Raw genomic sequence first — 22,542 nt, forward strand, 5'->3', positions numbered from 1 at the left:
CTTATAGAACAGTTTAAAAATACAAAACATTTCATTATTCTTAACAGGTTTTTATATATATATATATATATATATATATATATATATATATATATATATATATAAAACCTGTTAAATATAGGTGTGCAACATTTATTGGCACCCCTATGAATCCATATGAGAGAAATATATTCCCATTGATATTTTACTTTATTTTTTTTGTACACCTGGGTGACTAGGAACAGGAAATTGTTCAACCATGACTTCCTGTTTCACAGGGGTATAAATATGAGGTGACACACAGGCCAAATTCCGTCATTCATTCATAACTATGGGTAAGAGCGAGGACTATAGCTGTGATGTGCGGCAAAAGGCTGTTGAGCTTCACTTATCAACATTTTGTGAAAGCTTGTGATATTTGTCTAAACAGAGACGAGAGCGACGACGAATAAATCCCATGTAGAAAATGTTTTGATTAAATGACGAGTTTTCACGCCGGTGAGTGCGGTTTATAAAGTTTATACAGGGAATCAATGTGTACGTCAGGAAACTAGGCTTTAATGCAGATATAACCTGATGTGAGTGTGGAGTTTTTAAAGCCTTCATCGAATATCAGTCCGTAATCTGCATTTATTTATTTATTTATTTATTTATCTATTTATTTTAATTTGCGATGCAAATAGCGGAGTTTTGTTTTTTGGTCGTTGTTGTGGAAAACTACTTGAATCGAGTCAAATTGTTGTGCGCGGTCTTTCGCAGCGATGTTTGTTGGTAAACGAGAGCTTTTAGCTGTACCCGTGTTCGACGCACGTGAATCGAAGAGCAGACAGAACTGTCACGTTACCGTCACGTCCACCGTGTAATTCAGTCATAGACATTTTCACAACTAATGTTATATTCTCTAAAAAAAACATTGATTGTATATCCACATTATTTAGAGTAACAGCTTTACCTGCGACTGTTACAAAGCGCTGACACGGGAGCATTTATACGGAGAGTCCGCCGTCCCCGTCCCAGTGAATGAGCTGTTACTATAGAAACGATGGCGTGTTAGAAGGAGTGCGTTACTATAAACCTGCTGTTCAGTCTGTATTCAGTGACCTCGATCATGTGCTTGTGTTGTAGAAGTAGAACTGAGCCACGTTTGCTAAACAATAAGCCGAATTACTCTTAAACACACACTTCTGCAGCATTCTCACAAAGCGAGCCTTTAGAAGGGTTTAGTTAAAAAAGAAAAGGTAAATATAGTGTTTAACGTGAGGACAGTTTAAAGAGCAGCTCCACACATGTTGTTTTAATTTCGGCCCTTTTTGAACTGCGCCGCTTCTCTTTATTTTATTTTCTGTCGGAATGAACTGACCCATCTGCAGCATATCAGTCACGCTCACTGCACACGCCGCTGTGTGTGTGTGTGTGTGTGTGTGTGTGTCTGTGTGTGAAGCTCTCCCTGGATAACATTCATCTGAACTGAAAGGTGTGCGGTGAAGCGCAGAGCTAATTTTGAAGGTTTGGATGAAAAGCGTGTTCCCCCGTCGTGTGCAGTTGAGCACACAGCACATTTATTAGCTTGAATTTCTATTCTCATGTTCCCTTCTTCACTTTTAAAGGCACTTTGGTTTTAGTAGAACATGTTTGATAGTCATATTTGGTGAGAGTTTCTGAAATTACACGACACGAACTTTCCTACAGTAACTTTTCTCTATAAGCTGGATGGATGGGTGGGTGGGTGGATAAATGGGATGGAGGGATGTGGATGGGTGGGTGGGGGTTATTTGGATGAGTAGGTGAGTAAGATGGATGGATGGGTGGGTGGGGGTTATTTGGATGGGTGGGTGAGTAAGATGGATGGGTGGATGGGTGGGGGTTATTTGGATGGGTGGGTGAGTGGGTGAGTAAGATGGATGGGTGGGGGTTATTTGGATGGGTGGGTGAGTGGGTGAGTAAGATGGATGGATGGATGGGTGAGTGGGTGGGGGTTATTTGGATGGGTGGGTGAGTAAGATGGATGGGTGGGTGGGGGTTATTTGGATGGGTGGATGAGTGGGTGAGTAAGGTGGATGGGTGGATGGGTGGGTGTTGGTTATTTGGATGGATGGATGAGTGGGTGAGTAAGATGGATGGGTGGATGGGTGGGGGTTATTTGGATGGGTGGGTGAGTGGGTGAGTAAGATGGATGGATGGATGAGTGGGTGGGGGTTATTTGGATGGGTGGGTGAGTAAGATGGATGGGTGGATGGGTAGGTGGATAAAATGGATGGATGGATAGGTGGATGGGTGGGTGGGGGTTATTTGGATGGGTGGATGAGTGGGTGAGTAAGGTGGATGGGTGGGTGTTGGTTATTTGGATGGATGGATGAGTGGGTGAGTAAGATGGATGGGTGGATGGGTGGGGGTTATTTGGATGGGTGGGTGAGTGGGTGAGTAAGATGGATGGGTGGATGGATGGGTGGGTGGGGGTTATTTGGATGGGTGGATGAGTGGGTGAGTAAGGTGGATGGGTGGGTGTTGGTTATTTGGATGGATGGATGAGTGGGTGAGTAAGATGGATGGGTGGATGGGTGGGGGTTATTTGGATGGGTGGGTGAGTGGGTGAGTAAGATGGATGGATGGATGAGTGGGTGGGGGTTATTTGGATGGGTGGGTGAGTAAGATGGATAGGTGGATGGGTGGGTGGGGGTTATTTGGATGGGTGGGTGAGTGGGTGAGTAAGATGGATGGATGGATGGGTGGCTGGGGGTTATTTGGATGGGTGGGTGAGTAAGATGGATGAGTGGATGGGTAGGTGGATAAAATGGATGGATGGGTAGATGAAATGGATTGATGAATGAGATGGATGAGTGGGTGGGTGGATAAATGGATGGATGTATGAGATGGATGGGTTTATAATATGAAGGGTTGGATGAGATGAATGAGGTGAATACATATATGGTTAGGTGATATGCAGGACCTGGTAGATTATGTTTAAATGAGATCATTGGGGGATCAAATGGGTGGATGATATATTGGTGGATGGATGGATGGGTGAATGATAGATGGGTGTATGAGGTGGATGGGTGGATGGATGGGTGGATGTATTGGAGGATGAGGTGGATATATTGGAGGATGGATGGATGGGTGGATGTATTGGTGGATGGATGGATGGGTGGATGTATTGGTGGATGGATGGATGGTGGATGTATTGGTGGATATATTGGAGGATGGGTAGATGTATTGGTGGATGGGTGGATGTATTGGTGGATGTATTGGAGGATGGGTGGATGTATTGGAGGATGGGTGGATGTATTGGTGGATGAGGTGGATGTATTGGTGGATATATTGGAGGATGGATGAATGGGTGGATGTATTGGTGGATATATTGGAGAATGGGTGGATGTATTGGTTGATATATTGGAGGATCGATGGATGGGTGGATGTATTGGTGGATATATTGGAGGATGGGTGGATGTATTGGTGGATGAGTGGATGTATTGGTGGATATATTGGAGGATGGGTGGATGTATTGGTGGATGGGTGGATGTATTGGTGGATGAGGTGGATGTATTGGTGGATATATTGGAGGATGGATGGATGTATTGGTGGATGGGTGGATGTATTGGTGGATGAGGTGGATGTATTGGTGGATATATTGGAGGATGGGTGGATGTATTGGTGGATGTATTGGTGGATGAGGTGGATGTATTGGTGGATATATTGGAGGATGGATGGATGGGTTGATGTATTGGTGGATATATTGGTGGATGAGGTGGATGTATTGGTGGATATATTGGAGGATGGATGGATGGGTTGATGTATTGGTGGATATATTGGAGGATGGGTGGATGTATTGGTGGATGGGTGGATGTATTGGTGGATGAGGTGGATGTATTGGTGGATATATTGGAGGATGGATGGATGGATTGATGTATTGGTGGATATGTTGGAGGATGGGTGGATGGGTGGATGTATTGGAGGATGGATGGATGTATTGGTGGATATATTGGAGGATGGGTGGATGTATTGGTGGATGGGTTGATGTATTGGTGGATGGCTGGATGTATTGGTGGATATATTGGAGGATGGATGGATGGGTTGATGTATTGGTGGATGGATGGATGGGTGGATGTATTGGTGGATATATTGGTGTATGGATGGATGGGTAGATGTATTGGTGGATGGATGGATGGGTGGATGTATTGGTGGATATATTGGTGGATGGATGGATGGGTAGATGTATTGGTGGATGGATGGATGGGTGGATGGATGGATGGGTGGATGTATTGGTGGATATATTGGTGGATGGATGGATGGGTGGATGTATTGGTGGATGGATGTATTGGTGGATGGATGGATGGGTGGATGTATTGGTGGATGGATGGATGGGTGGATGTATTGGTGGATGGGTTGATGTATTGGTGGATGGCTGGATGTATTGGTGGATATATTGGAGGATGGATGGATGGGTTGATGTATTGGTGGATGGATGGATGGGTGGATGTATTGGTGGATATATTGGTGTATGGATGGATGGGTAGATGTATTGGTGGATGGATGGATGGGTGGATGTATTGGTAGATATATTGGTGGATGGATGGATGGGTAGATGTATTGGTGGATGGATGGATGGGTGGATGGATGGATGGGTTGATGTATTGGTGGATATATTGGTGGATGGATGGATGGGTGGATGTATTGGTGGATGGATGTATTGGTGGATGGATGGATGGGTGGATGTATTGGTGGATGGATGGATGGGTGGATGTATTGGTGGATATATTGGAGGATGGGTGGATGTATTGGTGGATGGGTTGATGTATTGGTGGATGGATGGGTGGATGTATGGGTGGATGGATGGGTGGATTAGGTGGATGATAGATGGGTGTATGGGATGGATGGTTTGGATGAGATCATTGGGGTGTGAAATTTGATGTTTGGTCAAATGAGTAAGTGGGGATACGATGTTTGGATGAAGAATGCATGGGGGATATAAGTCTCTGTTTATTTCTCTGTCTCATAATCTCTCTTTCTCTCGTGCACTCTCGCTCTCTCTCTCTCTTTCTTTCTGTCTTTCTGTCTTTCTGCAGTTTTAATAAGACACAGTGTTGGTTGTTATCGGTGTTGTTTTATTTGTCTGTGTGTGTTTAATTGGCCGAATGCCATAGATTCCAAGAGTGTGAGGGCACACACACATTTTTATGGATAAAAAGAATAAAGGAACAATGGAAAAGAAAGACAGTGGAAGAGAGCCCAAGAAAGAAAGTGACAGAGAAAGGAATAAAGAAATCTGTAATAAAGAGTTCCCCTGTCCCTCACTGTCTCTCACAGTTCCCCTTTCTCTCACAGTTTCCCTGTCTCTCACTATCCCTCACAGTTCCCCTTTCTCTCACAGTTCCCCTGTCCCTCACTGTCTCTCACAGTTCCCCTGTCCCTCACTATCCCTCACAGTTCCCCTGTCCCTCACTATCCCTCACAGTTCCCCTGTCCCTCACTATCCCTCACAGTTCCCCTGTCCCTCACTATCCCTCACAGTTCCCCTGTCCCTCACAGTTCCCCTGTCTCTCACTGTCTCTCACAGTTCCCCTTTCTCTCACAGTTCCCCTGTCCCTCACTGTCCCTCACAGTTCCTCTGTCTCTCACTGTCTCTCACAGTTCCCCTGTCCCTCACTATCCCTCACAGTTCCCCTTTCTCTCACTGTCTCTCACAGTTCCCCTGTCCCTCACAGTTCCCCTGTCCCTCACTGTCTCTCACAGTTCCCCTTTCTCTCACAGTTCCCCTGTCCCTCACTGTCCCTCACAGTTCCCCTGTCCCTCACAGTTCCCCTGTCCCTCACTATCCCTCACAGTTCCCCTGTCCCTCACAGTTCCCCTGTCCCTCACTGTCTCTCACAGTTCCCCTTTCTCTCACAGTTCCCCTTTCTCTCACAGTTCCCCTGTCCCTCACTGTCCCTCACAGTTCCCCTGTCTCTCACTGTCTCTCACAGTTCCCCTGTCCCTCACAGTTCCCCTGTCCCTCACTGTCTCTCACAGTTCCCCTGTCCCTCCCTGTTCCTCTGTGTTCCCCTGTCCCTCCCGGCATTCCTCTAGCCCCCGATGTGCTTGATGTGAACTTGAACATTAAAATATTATTCTTTAAATTCTTGTTGCTTATGTTGGGTCAGTGTGTGTTGAAAGATTAAACTCAGTCTGACTGTTAGTGTGTGTCTGCGTTGATGATTAACACACACACACACACACACACACACACACACACACACACACACACACACTCACTCACTGTGCTGGTGTGTATAATTCATCATGTTAATGTGTTTCCAGTGTTGCCAGTGTTTGATTAATTCTCACACTCATTAAATTCAGGACACACAGCAGGAGGATTTCCACTGCGCCCCCTGTCTGCTGTAACGAATAATACAAGTGTACTATTTGTAATTCTAATAATAACTATTTGTATTTACATATCTCCTTTCTCAAACCCCACGCCGCGTTTCACACAGTGGCACAGTGAGAACGCTGGGGATTAGCGACAGATTTCGGTTGTTGAGAGAATGAATTTCGGTTTTCTGCAGAATGAAGATATTTTTGTTAAACATGTCTGTCTTGGTGTGTGTATCAGTGGAGGTCTGTTTGGCGAGTCATGTCCTGTTTACAGAGCGAAGTCTCCCGAGCATAATGCTGACTTAAACACTCGTCTGTAACTGTGTAAACAGGAAGTAGAAAGAATGTGAGGTCAGCTTTTTAATCCGCTCAGTCCTCCCTCCATCTCTGTCCCTGTTTCAGCTTTGTCTTTATATGGATGTGTATCAGTGTTATTACTTGCATTGATCACTGTTGCGTTTGTTCCGTGTGGGCGTGGCTTGAATTATTACCATATTTTAAATGATAGTGTAGTTTAACACTGTAATAAAGTTAGAAGGAAGTAAAACTCTTTATCAGTTTGTCCCCCATGTGTAAGCTGAAACTGTGGCAGAGAACTGGGGAAGTGGAGAACCATTTGAGGCGTATGATTGGTCAGAGGAAATTTACACACCCCAATCATGTGGACTTCTCTTAGTTTTTAGTTCTTCTATTTCTCAGGGTTCCTTAGATATCTCAGCCACTATTTCCCTTATTCCCTGGATATTTTGTCCCCTAGTTCCTGGTGTTCCTTGGTTATCATGTTCACTATTTCCATTATTCCCTGGAGATCTCAACCACTAATTCCCATGTCCACTAGTTCCTGGTCTTCCTTGGTTATCATGTTCACTAATTCCCTTGTTCCCTAGATATTTTGCCCCCTAGTTCCTGGTGTTCCTTGGTTATCATGTTCACTAATTCTTTTGTTCCCTAGATATTTTGCCCCCTAGTTCCTGGTCTTCCTTGGTTATCATGTTCACTAATTCCCTTGTTCCCTAGATATTTTGCCCCCTAGTTCCTGGTCTTCCTTGGTTATCATGTTCACTAATTCTTTTGTTCCCTAGATATTTTGCCCCCTAGTTCCTGGTCTTCCTTGGTTATCATGTTCACTAATTCTTTTGTTCCCTAGATATTTTGCCCCCTAGTTCCTGGTGTTCCTTATGCACCTTTTACATTCCCCTTGTTCCCTAGTTATTTTGTATACTAATGTCCTCGTACCTTATTTATAACGTTCACTAACTTTCTAGTATCCTCCTTTAATATTCTAGTAGTGTCCCCTTATCCCTTAATCCATGTCCTCTAGTTCCCCAATTTCCCAAGTCACCTTGTTCACTAACTTCCTTGTCCCCTCGACTTTATTAAATTCTCAGTTTCCTCTCTGATAGGGTTTAGTTCTATCGTTCATGAACTCCCTCACTTTTTCCCTTCCTCCTTTCAGTATCTTTGTTGCCAGTGTTCCAGTTTCCCCATGTTCCTTTGCTTCCCGTGCCCATTTCCCAGTCATGTACAGGTTTGAATATTCCCTTGTTTCTAAGTTTTCTTGTTTCTCTTACTTCCAGTGCTCCCTCGGTTCATTGCGTGATGTAGTTGACTTCCTCCTTGTTCTCAAGTTTCTTGCCTACTAGTTTCCAACGTTCTCTGGTTTCCTTGTTCCCCTCTGCGTTGGTTTCTGACCCTCTCTAGCAGTTTCTTTGTCCCCTAGTCACCTGTTCACAAAGTGTTAGTTAAACATCTGCAATGTTTCGTTAGTATAGTTATTTGTGAATCGGGACGAAGCCTGTCGCTACGTGCGAGTGACTTTTGCTCTTTTGATAATGATCCCTAGATTTCCTGTTCTTCTTCTGTTTCCCTGAGGTTAATTGTTCATTTTTTTCATACTCTCATTTATCTTGGGTTGTTTCCCCTCAAACATTTAATTCATTATGAATTAGCTTTATTTCACACACGTGTGTAAAAAAAACAAAACAAAAACAAAAAACTGAGAAATGCCAGCGTGTGACACTGTATTACATAACGCAAATGGAGAATTAAAAATGAATTAATTGATAAAATTATTAGTTACATTATACAGCTGCTAGCATGTCTTCGCACCAACCGTCAGCCGAGCAACATAAAACGCTTACACACTAATTGTGCTGTTACTTATTAATATGTACAGTATGCAATATCATATCGCACCACAAGATGGCAGCATGACCCTATGAAATGGAATACAGTGCTTGGACCCCACAGAGCACCACTTACAGCTATACACACACACATTGTTTTTCTTACTTTTCATTGCGCTTCCAGTATTACCCTGGGTTCCACTAGGCCCTTGTTTTCATAGATCCTTGTTTACTGTTTTACTATTTTATCCTCTAGTGCAGTGGTTCCCACACTCTTTACATTGATGAACCCCCCCCCCCCCCCCACAATCTCCACGCCTGTCGTAACCACTCTGTAACTCATCATCCAGACCCTTCCTATGAAGGATTTCAGACGCTCTTATAAGGGCATTACTACTCCGGAGTTGTCTTAATTGTCTTTCGGAAATCTCACAAGGTTTCAAAGCTTTGTTTCTAAATGCTTGTTTCATGCAGCTATGAGAGAGCACTTTTGCACATATAAGACACTGGGGCTGGGGTTTTCTTCACTGTCGATGTACATAAAGCCCGAAGAGATATATTTCTCATCGTATTTACATGTCTTTGATGGTCTTTCTGCGAATTGCTGGTGAAAGTGAGGTGGCGTTTTAACTTCCGCTGTTACTTTCGGTGTGAACCGGACTAGTAGCCGTGGTGCACGCACGCTTGCTACTGGTGCGCTGTTCGAGGGACCTGGGGGTCTGCTGTCAGAGGGTTGTGGATAGTCACAAGCCGAGTTCTTTGTAGTCACGTGTCCATTTTAATTTTACTAGCTATTGGGTCATTTTTTACTAGCTATCATTTGATTGGGTGACATGTATTTGATTTTTATAGCATTACCATTTTGCTGTTTGTACAGTAGACGGGGTAAAGTTCATATCGTGCCTGTGAGAGATACATGCTTGGTTTGAATGTCATTTCAGATTGGGGTAGAATGAAGTGGACGGTAAATCTCAGCAGTTTGCGTACCTCCTCCGTCACCCCAGTTTGAGGAAACACTGCTCTAGTGTCTCTTAGTTCTTCCATGATTTCAGTTTTAAGTATGGATTTATCCATTGTTCATAATTTTTGAATATTTGATATTTTCTACTGTTAAGTCATTGCTGTCAAAGTTTCCCTCTTCACTTCTGGTGTTTTTCCTAGTTTTTATTTTTATTTTTTTGCTTTCAGTCATGCACACTTTTTATTATTTTTTTATTCCCTACTCTACAGCGTTCTCTAATACCTTTTATTCCCTATTTTCTCCGTTCTTTAGGTTTCAGTATTTGTTTGTTCCTTCTGTTTACATTTATTTGTATCTAAATTGACTTAAAGCTCTGAAGTAAGCAGCTGACGGTTAAAGGCAGATCAGTAGTTTCCACAACCTTCAGATCACTATTTGAAATCTATAACCACTGAACTGTGGCTCATGAGTGTTCTTCACTGTTCCCCATTGGCCATCAGGGGGCAGCATAATTACTGAGAAGGACTTTGGGGCATCAGGATTGTTTTTATTGATCACTGAGATGAAGAGAAGAAACACTCATGATTTAAATTATGATTTAAACAGAAATGTTACAGCCATAAAAAGTAAATGATATTAAATTGTGTGTGTGTGTGTGTGTGTGTGTGTGTGTGCGCACAGAGTTTGGACTCACTGGATGATGATGATGGAGATAAGGAGAGCAAGAACGAGGAAGACCTCACACAGCACAACACTGTGCAGAACGAGTCCATGACCTCTGACCTCGGAGCCGGACATGCACAGGTATGTAGTCTGTGTGTGTGTGTGTGTGTGTGTGTGTGTGTGTGTGTGTGTGTGTGTGTGAGGGAGAGAGAGATTTTCTGTCTATTGCTCTTCTCCATGTGGTTCTGTTTAAGCGGCTTTATATTTCTCTCCTCATTCTGCCATATAAGGAAAACACACACTGCTGAACATTCCACAGCAACTTCTACCCTGCTGTGTGTGTGCATGTGTGTTTGAGTGTGACGGTGTAGAAGTGTGTGTGTGTGTGTGTGTGTGTGTGAGAGATGTCTTTGCCACCTCGCTGCGACCATTTGCATTTTTAATTAGCACCTTTTCACTCTTAGATTGGCCTAGCTGTGAGGAGTTTCTCACACACACACACACGCCAAAGCCTTCCTTGCGTTGTTTATAAAATAATAAAGTATGCATTACATGTCATAAATTATGTGTATTTATATATTTCACTTTTAATTTAGTTTATTTATCTACTACAAAAATAATTATTTTAGGCATGGCAATATATTTGTTTACTAAAGTTGTGGTCAGGGCCATCAAGAGGATAGATATAATGCGGTAATGATACAAGGATAATGCGGTAATGATACTAGGATAGAGCAGTAATGTTAAGGGATAGAGCAGTAATGTTAAGGGATAGAGCACTAATGTTACTAGGATAATGTGGTGATACTAGGATAGAGCGGTAATGTTAAGGGATAGAGCGGTAATGTTACTAGGATAATGCGGTAATGATACTAGGATAGAGCAGTAATGTTACAGGGATAGAGCGGTAATGTTACAGGGATAGAGCGGTAATGTTACAGGGATAGAGCGGTAATGTTACTAGGATAATGTGGTGATACTAGGATAGAGCGGTAATGTTAAGGGATAGAGCGGTAATGTTACTAGGATAATGCGGTAATGATACTAGGATAGAGCAGTAATGTTACAGGGATAGAGCGGTAATGTTACAGGGATAGAGCGGTAATGTTACAGGGATAGAGCGGTAATGTTACTAGGATAATGCGGTAATGATACTAGGATAGATCGGTAATGTTACAGGGATAGAGCGGTAATGTTACAGGGATAGAGCGGTAATGTTACTAGGATAGAGCGGTAATGTTACTACAATAGAGCGGTAATGTTAGGTCAATAGTGTTGTAATGTTAGGTGGCTAGAGCAGTAATGTTGGAGGATAGTGCAGTAATGATACTAAGATAACCCAGGAGAACCCAAGTGGACCACTCAATACTGCACTTCAATGGAACAATTTTGGAGAGAGTCAAAAGCTCCAGGTTTCTTGGTGTGCACATTACTGAGGATCTCTCCTGGACTCTCAACACCACCTGCCTAGTCAAGAAGGCCCAGTAGTGCATCCACTTCCTGCGGAGGCTGAAGACAGCCAAACTTCCCCCTGCCATCCTCACCTCTTTCTACAGAGGAAGATTGAGAGGTTCCTGGCATTCTGTCTCACTGTGTGGTATGGGAACTGCACAACCTCTAACCGCAAGACCCTACAGTGAATTGAAGACATCTGTAAAGATCATTGAGGTCTCTCCACCCACCATCGACACCTCATTCAACAACCGCTGCATCCACAAAGCCTGAGTATTACAGACTCAGTACCACTGCACACGTCCTAACCCAGTAAGACTCAGTACCACTGCACACGCCCTAACCCAGTAAGACTCAGTACCACTGCACACGCCCTAACCCAGTAAGACTCAGTACCACTGCACACGTCCTAACCCAGTAAGACTCAGTACCACTGCACACGCCCTAACCCAGTAAGACTCAGTACCACTGCACACGCCCTAACCCAGTAAGACTCAGTACCACTGCACACGTCCTAACCCAGTAAGATTCAGTACCACTGCACACGCCCTAACCCAGTAAGACTCAGTACCACTGCACACGCCCTAACCCAGTAAGACTCAGTACCACTGCACACGCCCTAACCCAGTAAGACTCAGTACCACTGCACACGTCCTAACCCAGTAAGACTCAGTACCACTGCACACGCCCTAACCCAGTAAGACTCAGTACCACTGCACACGCCCTAACCCAGTAAGACTCAGTACCACTGCACACGTCCTAACCCAGTAAGACTCAGTACCACTGCACACGCCCTAACCCAGTAAGACTCAGTACCACTGCACACAAACTAACCCAGTAAGATTCAGTACCACTGCACACGTCCTAACCCAGTAAGACTCAGTACCACTGCACACGTCCTAACCCAGTAAGACTCAGTACCACTGCACACGCCCTAACCCAGTAAGACTCAGTACCACTGCACACAAACTAACCCAGTAAGATTCAGTACCACTGCACACGTCCTAACCCAGTAAGACTCAGTACCACTGCACACGTCCTAACCCAGTAAGACTCAGTACCACTGCACACGTCCTAACCCAGTAAGACTCAGTACCACTGCACACGCCCTAACCCAGTAAGACTCAGTACCACTGCACACGCCCTAACCCAGTAAGACTCAGTACCACTTCACACGTCCTAACCCAGTAAGACTCAGTACCACTGCACACGTCCTAACCCAGTAAGATTCAGTACCACTGCACACGCCCTAACCCAGTAAGATTCAGTACCACTGCACACGTCCTAACCCAGTAAGACTCAGTACCACTGCACACGCCCTAACCCAGTAAGACTCAGTACCACTGCACACGCCCTAACCCAGTAAGACTCAGTACCACTTCACACGTCCTAACCCAGTAAGACTCAGTACCACTGCACACGTCCTAACCCAGTAAGATTCAGTACCACTGCACACGCCCTAACCCAGTAAGACTCAGTACCACTGCACACGCCCTAACCCAGTAAGACTCATTACTTCTGCACTAACCCACTAAGACTCATTACCACTGCACACACCCTAACCCAGTAAGACTCAGTACCACTGCACACGCCCTAACCCAGTAAGACTCAGTACCACTGCACACGTCCTAACCCAGTAAGACTCAGTACCACTGCACACGCCCTAACCCAGTAAGACTCAGTACCACTGCACACGTCCTAACCCAGTAAGATTCAGTACCACTGCACACGCCCTAACCCAGTAAGACTCAGTACCACTGCACACAAACTAACCCAGTAAGATTCAGTACCACTGCACACGTCCTAACCCAGTAAGACTCAGTACCACTGCACACGCCCTAACCCAGTAAGACTCATTACTTCTGCACTAACCCACTAAGACTCAGTACCACTGCACACGTCCTAACCCAGTAAGACTCAGTACCACTGCACACGCCCTAACCCAGTAAGACTCAGTACCACTGCACACGCCCTAACCCAGTAAGACTCAGTACCACTGCACACGCCCTAACCCAGTAAGACTCAGTACCACTGCACACGCCCTAACCCAGTAAGACTCAGTACCACTGCACACGTCCTAACCCAGTAAGATTCAGTACCACTGCACACGCCCTAACCCAGTAAGACTCAGTACCACTGCACACAAACTAACCCAGTAAGATTCAGTACCACTGCACACGTCCTAACCCAGTAAGACTCAGTACCACTGCACACGCCCTAACCCAGTAAGACTCATTACTTCTGCACTAACCCACTAAGACTCAGTACCACTGCACACGCCCTAACCCAGTAAGACTCATTACTTCTGCACTAACCCACTAAGACTCAGTACCACTGCACACACCCTAACCCAGTAAGACTCATTACTTCTGCACTAACCCAGTAAGACTCAGTACCACTGCACACGTCCTAACCCAGTAAGACTCAGTACCACTGCACACGTCCTAACCCAGTAAGACTCAGTACCACTTCACACGTCCTAACCCAGTAAGACTCAGTACCACTGCACACGCCCTAACCCAGTAAGACTCAGTACCACTGCACACGCCCTAACCCAGTAAGACTCAGTACCACTGCACTAACCCAGTAAGACTCAGTACCACTGCACTAACCCAGTAAGACTCAGTACCACTGCACTAACCCAGTAAGACTCAGTACCACTGCACTAACCCAGTAAGACTCAGTACCACTGCACTAACCCAGTAAGACTCAGTACCACTGCACATGCTCTTTACACAGCTGCATCAGTCACTTTACTAGGGAACTCATTTTTGCTGCCAGTATTGCTGCCATACACAATAGCTTACAGTTTAGAGTCCTGTGGTTAGCAGCACAGGAGCACCACAGGGTACAGTGCTCGCTCCCTTTCTCTTCACTGGACTGGTCCATAAACACAGATGGTCCTGTATAAAAAGGGCCAAAGTCGTCTCCACCTGCTGAGGAGACTGAGGTATTTTGGTGTGTGCAGGACTCTGCTAAAATCGTTCTATGACACTGTGGTAGCATCTGCTATCTTCTATGCAGTAGTCTCCTGCACTGAGAGGGACAGGAAACGTCTTAACAAACTGGTTAAGAGGGCTAGCTCTGTCCTGGTCTGCCCTCTGGACAGCATGGAGGTGGTGGGGGAGAGGAGGATGGTAGCTGAACTGGTGTCTATTATGGGAAATTCCTCTCACTCCCTGTATGAGACATTGGAGTCCCTGAGCAGCGCCTTCAGCAGCAGACTGCTGCTCCCTCAGGTCCTTCATCCCTATTTCAGTCAGACTCTTTAATACAAATAACAAGATAATGTAGCACCGCTAGCTAGTTTTGCATCATCAGCCAACATGTTCACAATAATTCTGCAACATGAACATTGATTCATTTTTACTATTTATCGCTCAAACTCTACTGTTAACTGTGAAATTATGCATTCATCACTTATCTGTATATAAACCAGGTGTCACTTGCTCATCTGTATATATTCATCTTCTTATTCATCTGTACATACAGTGGTGTTCATAGTGTATGTATTACTATTATTATTACTCTTATTCTTATTTTTTTATTCCTGTTATATTTGTTTGACATTTTTCTATTCTGTTCCTATTTAAAGTGTATTTTCTAATCTGTTGTGTGTAATTGAGCTACTGTAATGAGGGAATTTCCCCAGTGTGGGATCAATAAAGCTTATCTTATCTCATCTTATCTCAGCACAGCTCATCTCATCTCATCTCATCTTCTCGTCTCATCTTATCTCATCTTATCTCATCTTATCTCATCTCATTTGATCTTATCTCATCTTATCTCTTCTTATGTTATCTCATCTTATTTTATCTCATCTTATCTCATCTCAACTTATCTCATCTTATTTGCTCATCTTATTTTATCTCATCTTATCTCATCTTATTTTATCTCATCTCATCTTATTTTCTCATCTTATCTCATCTTATTTTATCTCATCTTATCTCATCTTATTTTATCTCATCTCATCTTATTTTATCTCATCTCATCTTATCTCATCTCATCTTATTTTATCTCATCTCATCTATCTAATCTTATTTTATCTCATCTTATCTCATCCTATCTAATCTTATTTTATCTCATCTTATCTCATCTTATTTTATCTCATCTTATCTCATCTCATCTCATCTTATTTTATCTTATATTTACAGTTTACTGTCCATATCCTATGTATTTATTGTTTTGCCCTCGTCTCACACTGTTGTGTATTTGCAGATTATGTAGTCTTGCGTACCGTTCGGTGTTGCACCATGGTCCTGAAGAAACGCAGTTTCGTTCCAATATATACGAGCTATATAGAGGAACGACGATAAAAACCCACTTGACGTGACATGACCTGCTGGTCTTAGTTAGCTTTTAAGAGCTGACAGTTTTAACGGTTAAACACATACCTATGAATATCATTTATTTTTACCCAGTGTGCATGTGACTTAGCTGAGATTAGACATGAATAATGCATCAGAGAGTGCACACACACACACACACACACACACACACACACACAGTATTCAGAAGCTGTACACTCTTGATCTCACCTCACTTCACTCAAGCTCAGACTCATTAAAAATATTTTACGCTTAATTTACCTCCACGTTGCACAGCATTTCACTCGTAATGCTTAAATATTACATCAAGCATGTTTACAAAAGTTTATTTATTATTTAAAAACATTCAATGCTAAATTTAACAGAACACACCCCACTTTCTCTTATAATTTAATTTCCTGTCCAGTTTAAAATGTCACAGTTTGTGACCGTGACACCCCCCCCCCCCCTTTTATTTGCAGTGCAGTAAAAAAATATATATTTATAAGGGTATTTTATGTACAATGCTAATGGGACTATACACACACACACACACACACACGCACACACACACACACACACGCACACACACACACACACACACACACGCACACACACACAAGCACAAGCACAAGCATTTCTACTGCTGAATTTTTAAGATGGGTCACACTTATAGTAAAGAAAATAAAATAAAATAAATGGAGCAAAGAAAGAAACACGGGGAAAAGAGGAAACAATAAGAGGAGAAATAGAAAGAGGAAAAGAAAAGAGAGACAAAAAAGAGAAATGTAAAAGGAAGACTTAAAAGTAATAATCAAGGAATGAAAGAAGACATGAAAGAAAGAGACCCTTTCTCATGGATGAAGAGAAAGAAAGCTCTGCTGAAATAAAAAGCAAAGAATAAAAATGTCCTTCATCACCCCTCCCTCATTCTCATTCTCTCTCTCTCTCTCTCTCTACATACATATATATCTCTCTCTCATTCTCTCTCTCTCTCTCTCTCTCTCTCTCTCTACATACATATATATCTCTCTCATTCTCTCTCTCATTCTCTCTCTCTCTCTCGCTATATACATATATATCTCTCTCTCATTCTCATTCTCTCTCTCTCTCACTCTCAAAACATACATATATATTTCTCTCTCATTCTCTCTCTCTCGCTACATACATATATATCTCTCTCTCATTCTCTCTCTCTCTCTCTCTCTCCACATACATATATATTTCTCTCTCATTCTCTCTCTCTCGCTACATACATATATATCTCTCTCTCATTCTCTCTCTCTCTCTCTCTCTCCACATACATATATATTTCTCTCTCATTCTCATTCTCTCTCTCTCTCTCTCTCTCTACATACATATATATGTCACTCTCTCTCTCTATATATATCATTCTCTCTCTCTCTCTCTCTCTCTCTCTCTATATATATATATATATCATTCTCTCTCTCTCTCGCTACATACATATATATATATCTCTCATTTTTCTCTCTCTCTCTCTACATACATATATATTTCTCTCTCATTCTCTCTCTCTCTCTCTCTCTCTCTCTCTATATATATATATATATATCATTCTCTCTCTTGCTCTCTTGTGCTCGCTCTCTATCTCTCGTTCTCATTCTCTCTCATTCTCTCTCTTGCTATCTCTCTCATTCTATCTTTCTCTCTTTCATTCTCTCTCTCGCGCTCTCTCATTCTCTCTCTCTCGCTCGCTATCTCTCTCATTCTCTCTCTTTCTTTTGCTCTCTCTCTCACTCGCTATCTCTATCTATCGCTCTCTCTCTCATTCTCTCTCTCTCTCTCTCTCTCTCAGCTTATGTGAGCAGTTTCTCTGTAGGCCCTAGGTGGAAAATCAGAAATGTGGACATTTATGGAAAGTCCACTCTATTTACAGATTTTTTTTTTCTCTTTTCTTCTCTAGGACACAACGAGGTCGGGCAGCCTCCACAAAAGGTACACACACACACACACACACACACACACACAGTAATAATAAATACACACACAAACGCTGTATATTTTCAGTGCGATAACATTAAGAGTGCTCCACACAGGTGTAGAAGATCAGACTGTAACTACACTGGCAGATCATGGTTCTGCACTGGGCTCTGATGTAATGTCCTGTGAAGGTTCACTCGTGAATAAACACCGTAAAGGAATGAGGTGTTATAAGATGCTGTGTGTTGTTCAGTCTGAACTCGGAGGGAAAGTTCTGACACTAAAGTCACGACTTGTGTTCTCGTGTTTGGCTCAAATAAAACTGTTCACACCGTGCAACATAACAGTTGTCCACGAGCTGTCCCTGTAATGCGCGGTCATACCGAGGTAGTTCTGGTTGCTAAGCGACATCCCATAGTCACCCGTCAGTGCTGCTGTGGTCCGGTACACGCCTTGACTTGACGTAGCTGTTTTCATAAAACCACTGTGGTGTTAGTTTTAAACGGTAAGTTGAAGACGTCATACTACTGCCGAGGAAGTCGCAGACCACGTGGACACCAGTGGACGTCTTCTGGGAGCGTTTATTTCAAACGAAAACAACCGTGTGAACTCTCTCTTCTTCTCCATCGCTCGTCTTAATTTTACACTGCAGTAACAATAGCCCGTTGTTTGAAAACGCGATTTTTACCGCGTATTTGAATATGATAGCGTAGTAAAAAGCTAATGTGATGCACGATGAAGCTAAAACAGCTCTCGGTGATGGACACTCGCCTCTTAGCCTGCACGCTGGGGATTGTGGGTAACTAATGTGTGAGGCGGATGCAGTTCCTCGCCCTGATTGTGTAAAGATAAACAGCGATACGGGTTAAATCACACCGAACGAGATTGGTGTGTGTGTGTGTGATGAGGAAGCTGAAGCGCAGTGTGTGCTGCAGATTGAGTGTGAGGCGCTTTGGGAGGAAAGGAGCAGATGTCCAATCGGTGTGTTCATGTCCTCGGAGTGTGAGGGACACTCAGTGACATTACGCTCCTGCTGAGACGGACAGAGAACAGTTTTAAATCTTAAACTCCTCCTGGGTGCTGATCCTGATTCGGCAGGTTTCAGCGTTTGCTAGAAGTTTTTGTTTTTGCCAAAGTCTCGTTTTTACCATTTAAGACAAACTGACTTGTGGGCGGGGCTATGACTGAGCTTGTGAGGTCATTAAATGAACTTCATGGCTTGAACCTATCACAGTACGACATGCAAATGATCACAGGTTTATGTAGTATACAGAAGATTCTGAATTCTGGGATTCAGGACCTGTATGCTCAGTAACTCATACATACGAATATAGGTGGATCTTTAAGTCCATATATGGAAATTAGAAATGCTCCAAGTGGGTGGGTTCTTTAGTCCGTAGATGGGCATAGGAGTGGCTCTAATTGGTCATGCTTTCATGTCCATGCATAGAAACGCGGGTGGGTCTTTGACCGCCGGTTTGAGCATAAAGAGCATCTGTAAGTGGGCATGTCTTAAAGCTCATAGGAATGTGGGCAGGTTTTTTGAGTATACAGAAATGTAGCAAGTCTTTGAGCCAATTATGGAAATTAGAGATGCTCTGAGTGGGTGTGTATTAAAGCTCATAAATTGGAATATGGGCAGGTCTTAGGGTCTATATATGGACATAAGAATGGGTTCTAAATGAGCTTAACTTAAAGCAGGAATGTGGGTGGGTTTAAATCCAATTAGAACAGCTTGGATTGGGTATGCCTTAAAGGCCATAGCAGTGTGGGTGGGTCTTCAAATAGGAAGAAGAAAATGTTTGACATTCACACATGCGAAAGAAACTCTCAATTGGTTTCAGAGAAAATCACACCTGAAAACTGCGGCACATTCATTTCTTCATACAGGAAGTGTCTTGAAGCTGTCCTTACAAACAAAGGCTTCTGCACTAAGTATTAAACACATTTCAGTTAGCGTGTTCAGTACTTTTTTCCCGTGTCATTCCTCTTTATTACACACAACTTCATTTATGGACTTTAGTGTTGTCGACTCTTTATATTTCCGGATTTCTTGAGTTAATACTGATGTCTGGTGAAAATTTAATCTGAATAATCTCATTGCAAATATATTTACTGAAAAAAATGTTGACGCGTCCAATACCTATTTCCCCCAGTGGATACATATTGTTTACAAATTCTATTACTCAGCTGACCTAAATAGGTTAATATGTGAGCTCGAGATGTGCCCATCCATCTTACCCAGACACGCCCATCCACCCCACTTGGACACGCTCATCATTATTATTGGAAATTTCAGAAATTAGTCAACAGCTAATGATCTATAAACTGTTTCCTGTGTGTGTGTGTGTGTGTGTGTGTGTGTGTGTTATAGTGAGGATGATGTAGGAGGAAACAGACATCGTCAGACTCACACTCGTCTCAGCAACACAGGACTGGAGAGGAGGATTGAGGAGCTGGAGAAGGTACTGATGAAACTTCATAACTATCAAATCCGTGTCTGGTGTTTGATCCATAACTGGGGTTTTAATCTGTGTGTGGTGTTTAATTTTTAGCTGGTGTTTGATTTTGCACCTGATGATAGATCTGTACATTGTCTTTGATCTGCCCATGGTGTTTGATCTGTCATTGGTCTTTGATCTGTCCATAGTGTTTGATCTGTCCATAGTGTTTGATCTTTACATTGGGTTTAATAATTACCTGGTGTTTGATCTGTGCATGGTCTTTGATCTGCCCACAGTGTTTGATCTGTCCACGGTGTTTGATCTGTCATTGGTCTTTGATCTGTCCATAGTGTTTGATCTTTACATTGGGGTTTAATAATTACCTGGTGTTTTGTCTGAACTTGGTGTTAGATCTTTACGTGGTGTTTGATCTTGCTCATTCTCACACACTGGAGGTCATAAATAATGATTTTCTGTGTAATTAAGCATAAACACCGGCCAAGCGGACACGTAGTACACAAAGAAACAGATTTCTATAAATCTATAAATGTTACAATCAATACAATGTTTTACTTTTTTGCTACGTCTGCCAGTGAAGTACACTGCAGTTAACTATAGATATATACAGTTATCATTTTATTTATATATATATATATATATATATAAAATTCTGTGTATTTAATTGTGATGTTATTTATAACTATACTGTGATGTTGAAAATGAATAATGATAAGGATTTTCTCTTTAAACACACATTTGGAACTGTAGCATGCTTGTGGATGAACTTTGGGTGGTTTATACGAGGGAAATGTCTGAGGGAAAGGTCAGGACTGGAGAAACACGGTGAGAAACTCTGGAGAAGCTTTCAGAGTTTCACACACAGATAAGGTTTCACTGAGACGACCCGTTAAAAAAAAGGCCAAGTGAAAAGAGCCGCATATGGAGCAGGAAACTCCTAATTACATTAAATAACCGCTAATGACCCAATCATAAAGATCCAGATGGGTCTGTGTTCGTTCCAGTTACAGATATATGTGGAAGAGGGAAAGTCATTACTTACTGATCAATCAATATTTGTGTGTGTGTGTGTGTGTGTGTGTGTGTGTGTGTGTGTGTACAGGAGCTGGCCCTGGAGCAGCAGGAGAACGTTCGGCTGTTGAAGTCTCATCAGGATAAAGACGAGCTGATCGTTAAACTAAAGGAGGAAATCGATCTGTTAAACCGGGTGACTTGCGCTCGTTCTAATACGTTATCGTTTCTATAGCAACAGCTCATTCACAGGGACGTTTGAGCAGATGTTTATGTAATGTTTCTGGAAGGAGTCTCCAGTGTCAGCACTTTGTAACAGTCAGAGGTGAAGCTGTAACTCTGAGTTTCCCGACATCTTCAGGACCGAGGAATTTAAGCTTCTATGCAGTTTCTCAGAAACAAAAGACGACAAGTTGTGTTTTTTTGTCTCTTTTTAACTCCGAGAGAGAGGATAGAGAGAGAGAGAGAGAATGGAGAAAGAGAATAAAGAGAGAGAGAATAGCGAGAGAGAGAGAGAATAAAGACAGAGAATAAAGAGAGGCTGGTCAGGGAACGACTGTTTATAGCTGCTGTAACGTAAATGAAAGAGGAAATTGATTTATCTTGTTACACTCAAAACCGTCCTGCTGAAAAAAACAATAGAAATCCTCATTGAATGGTTTGTAATGGTTTTAATGGTTGTAATGGGAATTGCATTGGTTTTAATGGAAACTATAATGGCCCCTGTGGGTCTCTAATGGTAATTTGTTGCCTTCTGTTGGTGGCGTGTTATGTCTAGTGGATACCATTAAGGACCAGTAATAGTTAATGGTTAGCTGATGATTTGTAATGGTATTTGTAGTGGAAACCATTAGAATTTCTGTGATTGTTTTTTTCAGCAGGGTATAATGCAACCGTTTTTTCACCCAGAATATGTTACTCAGTACCTTTCTCTGCAGGGTGTGTGGGAGAGTGTGTGGGAGAGTGTGTGGGAGTGTGAGTGTGTGAGTGAGTGTGTGAGTGAGTGTGTGAGTGAGTGTGTGAGTGAGTGTGTGAGTGAGTGTGTGAGTGTGTGGTTTTACTCAGCTGTAATGCCTGGTGTTGATGGAGGAAACTGAAAATGGAAGTTGTCATTCTGGCGTGAGAGAGCTGATGAGACCGCACCGCTCATTTACTGCTAATACAAGCACTAATGTTTAATCTGTTCTAATCACGGCTGAAGGACGGAACCTCCTCACTATAGAACCCATCGATCCTCCGTCATTACAGCGATGAGGGAAAAACACAACTGTTACTCTGTGAAATATCCA

General features: G+C 42.9%; 1 protein-coding gene across 1 annotated transcript in view; it reads left to right on the top strand.

Annotated features, from left to right (window-relative positions):
• pawr (PRKC, apoptosis, WT1, regulator) overlaps window positions 1-22,542 on the top strand; it is a 45,101-nt gene that overhangs the window by 17,225 nt on the left and 5,334 nt on the right. The window contains exons 3-6 of the mRNA XM_053650174.1: window positions 10,099-10,221; window positions 17,764-17,795; window positions 20,155-20,245; window positions 21,345-21,449. Coding sequence (XP_053506149.1) covers window positions 10,099-10,221; window positions 17,764-17,795; window positions 20,155-20,245; window positions 21,345-21,449 — 351 coding nt within the window. The remainder of the gene's footprint in view (window positions 1-10,098; window positions 10,222-17,763; window positions 17,796-20,154; window positions 20,246-21,344; window positions 21,450-22,542) is intronic.

The sequence above is a fragment of the Ictalurus furcatus genome, chromosome 19, assembly GCF_023375685.1.
Source record: "Ictalurus furcatus strain D&B chromosome 19, Billie_1.0, whole genome shotgun sequence".
Classification (NCBI taxonomy): domain Eukaryota; kingdom Metazoa; phylum Chordata; class Actinopteri; order Siluriformes; family Ictaluridae; genus Ictalurus; species Ictalurus furcatus.